Source organism: Leishmania panamensis (assembly GCF_000755165.1).
Source record: "Leishmania panamensis strain MHOM/PA/94/PSC-1 chromosome 4 sequence".
NCBI lineage: Eukaryota > Euglenozoa > Kinetoplastea > Trypanosomatida > Trypanosomatidae > Leishmania > Leishmania panamensis.
Genome location: NC_025883.1, coordinates 106,926 through 114,383, shown reverse-complemented (window position 1 = coordinate 114,383; position 7,458 = coordinate 106,926). Strand labels below are relative to the sequence as shown.

Below are 7,458 nucleotides of genomic sequence, written 5' to 3'. Positions count from 1 at the left end.
CAAGTGCGTGCGTTGGTTGACTGTGTTCAGCTGTATGCACATGTGGAGGCGCAAGGCATGCTCAACAGGGGAAGGGAAAAGGAAGAAGCGTGGGGGCGCCTGGTGGTGTCACGAGGACATCCCAAGAGGGAAACACGCGAAGGAGCAGCCCCATGAACGAGACATGAGAGGAGGGCGAGGCGTCCGAACAGGACACAAGAGGAGAAAAAGGAAGGGAGAGGGGGAGCGGAGCCAAAGAGCAGCGAGCAAGGCTGGAGTGAGCAATAGAAAACGAGAAGATACACCCATCGCAGGGCGGGAGGAGGACGGGGGGAGGGGCTGGTGTATGAGTGTAAGACGAGTAAAGCAGCGGGCACCTTGTATAGCTGAGTCGGTTGTTCAATCTCTCTTGGTTGCTCCCGTCTCGTCATCACGCAAACCCACGGGCACACACACACACACAGGAGGCAGACGCTGACGAGCGTGTAGGGCTGTGGATCGCTCATCGACCACTTTGAAAAGAAGGCACACCTGCACAAGAGGAAGCACAACACCGCAACACGAGCACATTTTCTCGTCGTCTCAGCGCATCCCTCGTTCTGCTACAGGACTCCCCCTCCCCCCGAGATGCCGCGACTGAGGCGTCTCCTCGGTCACCGGTGCACATGGCGCCCGAAATGAAGGCAAAAACACCATGTGCCAAGAAGAGTGAGTGGGTAAGAGTAAGAGAGAACGAAGCAGTGCGTGGGTTCGGCATTGGGTGCCGATAAACTACATAGGCGACACAGACACACACACACGGGAACAAACATTTTCACCCCGACGCAGAGTGAGGTGGATGGAATGCGAGCGTGCCGCGCTTGTGTGCCACGTGACGCGCGCCGCTACAGGAGCGCGGAAAGGTATTCGCGACAGTTCAGTGACTCCCACCACAGTACGTCGCCGAGAGTGATGTTCTTCTTCGCTACGGCGAGCACTGCGGGATCTTTGGATGGGGTGTAGACGAGAGAGAGATGCAGGTTGGAGCAGCTGCGCCGCGCAGTCTCCTCGAGCAGCTGAAGGTTGAAACTGTCGCGCAACGACCCTGTTCGGGCGGAGTCGTCGCCAGTGAGCAGCGTCGCTGCCGATGTCGAGACTCCCGAGTGGACCGAGAGAAAAGAATCCTCGTTCCCGCTACCCCCGCCGATGCCGTCGCCACCGCGACGCCCTGCTGCGGCCGCGCAGTAGGCGAGCATGCGTCGCCGCTGCTCGTGCTCGACCATGAAGCGAGAGTATATGATGCCGCTGTGAACGTTGCCCAGAATGGGGTGGAGGTCAACCGTTAAGCATGACCACGGACTAATGACAGCGAGTGGTACCGCAGCAGTGTTGGGGATGTCGCTGGGGCTCGCATGGCTGAACTCGTTTGCAATGACACTGTTCTTGTTGGAATGGTGGTGGTGGTGGATCTTCATTGAGTGATCGTCGCCCAGAAAGATAGACAGGGCCTGTGACACGTTACGGCCGTCCGCCGCCATCGCGGCAGCCACGTTGGGCGGTTCCATGTCGCGCGGGTACACCACCGCCCAACTTGTCAAGGCAAAGTCGCTGATTTGGTGGAGCGCTCGCGTGCTGTTAAGAAAGCCAAGAAGCTCGACGCAGCTCCACCGACCGGGGAGGCCCCACTCGAGGCTGTTGTTCTCCTCCGCCTCCGCGCCAGACAGGGGAAGGGACGGCACGTCGACCAACTCCTTCGCGACCACCTGGTAGACTCGGTGCGCCATACTGTGCAAGTCGCCGAGCACCATCTCAAGCTGCGTGGGAGTCAGCTCCACAAACCAGTTGCGTTGCTGCTGCTGCTGCTGCGCATTGGCGGGGGCAGACGACGGTGCGTGAGGGAAGGGTGGGTTGGGGAACATGTCCGGTCGCGAGCCGTCCACTGGGCTGGCCACCGGCTTCTCAGGACCGGTTGCAGCGACCGGATTGCCAGAGCTACGCGCTACCTCGCATGGGATTTGACGCAGTCCCTCCCAGAGGGTGGACGAAGCGCTGTAGTTGAAGTCGGCGAAGAAGGGGACGGAGAGCTGTTGTAGCAGCACCTCAAGCAGCAGGAGCCGATGAGGGTCCACATTGGTGCAGTATGCGTTGACTCCGGGCACGGCGGACGTCGTTGTCGCCGGCACCATCAGTCCGCGTTGACGCAGCGTGCGAGCCACAGCGCGTATCATCGCGTGCCGCTCTGCTGTCCACGCTGGGTGGCTCTGCATTTGCGGTAGAAGTTCCAGCGGCAGCGCCAAACTCAGCAGCATCGCCCCAAGCCGCGCCACCACTCGCATCGCCGTGACAACCAAGATTGACAGTGGCACGCAGCTCCTTTTTGCCTGCCCAACGGTCTTACCCTTCGCATCGCCAGACTGGTGCTGTGATGCATCATGTCCTGGCATTTCACCTACTGATGATGGTGACACGGGCGCCATCCCTGGCGAGCCCGCGGTGTGTGGGGTCGTGAGGCGGGTGTTCGGGGTGTCGTAGGGAACGAACTGATGCAAGTAGCTATTCCAGTCGGAGAAAACGCCCTGCAACGCCGTCACTGCGCGTCGCACTCGTGCTCCTACGTCGTCGCCAGGCTCGAGAACGTGCGCATTGTTGGGGTCTGGTGGAACGCCGCCGCACTCCACCACGTGATACAGCCGCAGGGCTAGTTGTTGACACTGCTCGGAGCAGTAGACGGAGTGACAGCCACCAGGGCAATTCACAGGTTTTGCTAGTCGTTGTCGTCCACACTGCGCGCAGCATGACGGTACTGATGGGACGTTGACAGACCTGTTGCTCACCCCGGCGCTGGTGCCGTTGTTGCCACGGAGCGTCGTGGCAGTGGTAGACGCCGACGCCGATCGCGGCGAGGGAAGTGGCCAGAAGGGCATCAGAACGGCTGGACGTTCCATCAAGACGGCCTCACCTTTCTGAATGCGGCGGGTGGCGGAGAGGCGGATGTGGCGGCAGAAGTACTCAATCGGCACCGTGCCCCACCGCGTCGTCGTGTCGGCCGTGGCAGCCAAGAGGGCCAACATGGAGTCCCGATCATGCATGAAGTCTTCTGCCCTCACCCTCCGCTTTGACATGGTTCTCTGGACAATGACGACGCTAGAGGGGGTGGCATTGTTGTTGCCGCCGCTGATCGTTGCCCTGGTGCTGCTTGGCTGGCTGATCGGATGCAGGCTTCGCCGCCCCGTCGCGCCGCAGTACCCGCGCGACACGAAAAGCGGTAGCCGACTTACCGGCGTTGGGTTCATGCTGGGGAGGAGGGTCTCAAGGAGGAACAGGCGGCGGTGGCACACATCGGTGCCTGGGCGGAAGGGATAGCCAGGCTGAAGGAGACCACAAAACGGCGATCGCGGGCGCGGGGTTGTTGGGGAGCGGTAGTGCTGTGCCAGGCCTGCGCTGATGCTGTCAGCGCCTGCGGCGGACACGGACAGAGGCGGCCGCCGCGGCGGCTCGTCGGCAGCATGCAGGGTCCTGCTGTTGCGACCGAAAAGCAGCGGGCACACTTCGCACGGCAGCGTGTGTGTCTGGAGGGGCGTGGCGGTGTTGGCAGCTGCATCAGCGCGCGACGACAGTCCGTCGACACGGTGACTGAGAGAGAAGCTGATGTGCTCCGTCGGTTGTGGAGTCGGATGGAGTGAGGGAATGCGAGGCTGACCAGTCGACGCGGGATTCACTATTCCGGCAGCGTTGGGAGAGTCTCCGAGAGGACAGTGCAGCACACCACCTTCTTCGGGCGAGTGAGGCGAGAGCGACGCGTTTTCCATGATGGTGCCGCTGTACTGCATCGTCCCCGCATCCCCCCCGACGCACAGGCACAGCGTAGAGGTCGGGAGCTGCTGGCGCAGAAAGATAGACGCGTACGACACCATTACCTGCGTGACGCGACCGAGGCGAAGGAGCAGCGGCGACACGGCACGCCGGCGATGCCGCAAAAACCCGGCCAGGTCCTCCACCTGCGATATGTTGCCGAGGCTAATTAGGTTTGCAGTGAGCACCTCGTAGGTGGCGTTGATATGATCCCTGGCGGGACAGCACCGTATTGCCGCCTCGGCATCGTGCAGGCTGTCATGGAGGCATGTCAGCGAGGCGTGGAAGAGAAGATGGCTTCGGACTGTGTAGAGGATAGAGAGGTCTCGGGCACGCGTCGGTGCGTGGCCGTTTGGGGTAGTCGTCATCGGTGGCGCCTCCTCCATGCTCTTCTCCTGCTTGAGCAATTCGATCGCTTCGCTAACGATGCGAACGGCCCCAGTGTAGTCGGGGCTGCTCGCATCCCTTGCCGACGAGGACGCCGGTGTCACGTTCGACAGCCGCACTGCGGTCACCAGCGCCTCGTCGGTGCTCTCCGTATCCATGTTATCTGAGTAGCGGTAATCACCCGATATGCTGGCCGAGAAGGCAGGGCTGTCCAAGAGAGTCATGGCGCGCAGAAGGGGGTGCAGGATGTGCATCGCATGGAGGCGCACCACGACGATGGGGGTGCACATAGCGATTGGCAGGGTGAGGATTGCCACGACGGAGTCGTCGTCCTCGGCCATGACGTGCTGCGAGGTGTCCAAAGGGGTCGGCCGCCGCTGCTGTGAGGGAGCCGCTACAGCTGCTGTAGTCGGAACAGTGGCGTCCTCCAAGCGCGCAGCCTCTGCGGCGGCAGCAGCCACCTTTGCTATTGTGTCGGAGTACGAGTTGGCAGCGCTGATGGGGCTTCCCAGCGGATCCTGGTGGGGCGGTTGCTGCGATCGCCGGCTGTCGTGCTGCCAGTCGCTGATGAAGCTGCCGTGCAGCGCAGGGTAGCGGTGGCCGCTGACGGAGAGCAGCGGATTGGACGCGAGTGTAGCAGGCGGAGCGACGACGGGGCTTCCGCTTCTCTGCTGATTCATGTTGACTGTTTTCGATTTGCTGTGTGACTCGATGTGGACGAGAAACATCCCCTCACCGCCGCCAGCAGTGGCAACACCACCGCTGCGGTTGCCGATGTGGTTGTACAAGCTCTCCGACTCCACGCTGTTCGTGGTCATAGGGCTCACCTTGACCGTAAGAGCGAGCTTGTCGCACGGTGACTGCAGCGGTGGAGAGGAGCACCGATGAGACAGGGTGCACGGATTCCCTTGAGTGCCAATGGGGGACCCCGGTTCCCTGCTGGCCACATCATCATCGGCACCACCAATAATGTTCATGTCGTGTGCCTCATCTAGCTTCGTCGCGGGGGGGCTACCTTGGATGAGGTGCCGCACAGGCGGCATAGCCGTCGCGAGGACGTTGCTGAGGCTTCCGTTCGGGTTCGTCGTCACGTTTGTGGACGCCAAGGAGCGGGTGCTCTCGCCGCCGCCGCCGCCATTTACCGAGGTTGCATCGACCTCTTCCTCACCATTTCCGCCGATGCGCTCAGCAGCCATCACTCTTGTCATGTTGCCAGCGGTGCTGTCGCCTGTGAAGGAGAGGGGGAGGTGTGCGCTGGGTAAGAGGGTGGTGGAGGGTCCTGTCGCCTCCGACTGCTGGGGTTGCTGGAGATGCATGGAAGGGGAGCGTGGGGATGGTGTGCACACAGGTGCCTGCGTGGAGGGGGTGGTCTCGTCCTCGCCCTCAGGGACTCGCTTCGCGGTGGCTCGTCTCGGCGACACAGGAAAGCACAACGGTGATGTGAGTTGGCTGCTTGTCCCCCCTGCAATCGTCGTTATGGTCGTCGTGACCGTTGTCGTTGCGGTGGCGGTGGTGGCGTTGGCCACCCTGGCTGCCGGTTCCGCCGACTCTATTCGTCTGCACTCTGCTTTGCTGCCGCGGTTACCACTGCGAGTGTGTTGGTTTCCGACGGGCCCGAGAGTGACGGTGCTCGTGTCGAGGGGTGCGCTGCTGGTGAAGGGAGTCGGAGAGGGACTGTGTTGGACAACCGTGGCGGCTTCTGCCGCGCAGACCGTCTGGGAGCCGGTGAGAGAGGCGCCTGGGGCCGCCGGGGAGCAAACACTATCCATGAAGAGCACGCTGGGCGACTCACTCGTGTTCGCATCTGTCGCAGGACTCGGTGACCCATCGCGCTGCTCGCGCGATCGCCGCGTGACAACGTAGTCGGTGGATTTTAACAGCTTGGACGAAATCCGAAATTCAACCACGACGGCGGCCTTGCCGCTGCGGCGCAGCACGACCCCCTCCAGGGAGTGCTTCAGGACGATGCGGATAATTTCGTACGCTTCGCTGCCGAGTCGATCAATCCACCAAAACTCGAGGCGGCACGTGTCAGGTCTCAGAGACACGCGGGTGCCTGGGACTGGGGTCACGATGCTGCGCCACCAGTGCGGTAGCTGAGGGCTACAATAGACAGTAGGGGTATTGGCACCGTCTTCGTCTTTGGTTGTGTTCTCGCCGGAGAAGGCGCCATCATGGCGACCGATGGAGCTTATATGATCCAGCGATAAGGATGACGAAGAGAGGAAGGAGCTCGACGACGCTTGGCCATCTACATCAACGACGTCATCTGCATGTGTGCGACCGTGGTGGCGGTGATGCTGAAGTCTCTCCCGCTGTCGGCGGCCATATAGGCGCGGGCGCTCCAAGCCGACAAAGAGGTCGGTGAAGGAGTAGGCCACCGGCGACTCCGCTCTCTGCGGAAACGACATCGAGTCTGCGAGCCCGTGCTTGTTGCGGCTGCGACTCTTGGACGCGGTGGAGGGGACGAACAGTGGACTGTTCAAAGGAGAAACGGCCAGGTGAGTGCGGTGGGCCTGCCGGTGAGCCAAACAAGAAGCTACGGCATCTTCATGACCCTCACCGCAGCCTTGGGCCGTTGCCCCCGACCCAGGAACGCTGGGGAAGGAGGGCTTGGATGTCAGGTGCAGAGGCGCGAGCTGCGCTGTAACCGTTGCCTGGTCGCGCTTCTTTTGCCTCGGCTCGTGCGCAGCGCTGTCGCTGCTCGTCGTGTCCACCGACAGCGGAGATCGCCGCGTCGGCAGAAGCGCTGCAAAGGACGGCAGGGGGCGGCCCGCGGCGGCGTTGGGGGGGCGCAAAAAGGCGACCGGCGCCGTCGCCACGCCCACAGAGAGACCCGCCGGGGTGTCGTCCAGCGTATGGGCCGGCCCCACCCCTGTCCACGCGTGCTCCGGCGACGGCACGTCCAGGGAAAGCGAGGTCGGGTTCTTCCCTCCGCACGCATCACCGACCACCTCGCCCTTCTGCGAGGATGTCGGGCCCGGGTAGGACATTGCGAAGTCTTCTTCACCTCCTCGCCGCCCTTTATCTCGGAGCCCTCGCTATGCGCGTGTGCACCCTCTGTCTGCTGGATCGGGGGTTTATATTTTGTCGGATACACACGTCTGCGTTGGAACTGAAGCGATTTTCACCTTCCTTCGTGCGAAACAAGAGGAAATCGAGCACTACTCCAATCCACCTTCCCCTTTCTTGGCTCCTCTGCGAGGCGTGCACACACCAGCTGCCTTGGATCTGTCGGAGAGGACGACAATATGGTAGACT

General features: G+C 62.1%; 1 protein-coding gene across 1 annotated transcript; it reads right to left on the bottom strand.

The window, feature by feature from the left end:
* Nucleotides 1–863: 863 nt before the first annotated feature.
* LPMP_040310 (hypothetical protein) lies at nucleotides 864–7,190 on the bottom strand (the record flags this gene model as incomplete). The annotated part of the gene is made up of 1 exon (XM_010705378.1): nucleotides 864–7,190. One exon carries the CDS (start codon nucleotides 7,188–7,190, stop codon nucleotides 864–866), a length of 6,327 nt encoding a protein of 2,108 aa, XP_010703680.1.
* Between the last annotated feature and the right edge of the window lie 268 nt (nucleotides 7,191–7,458).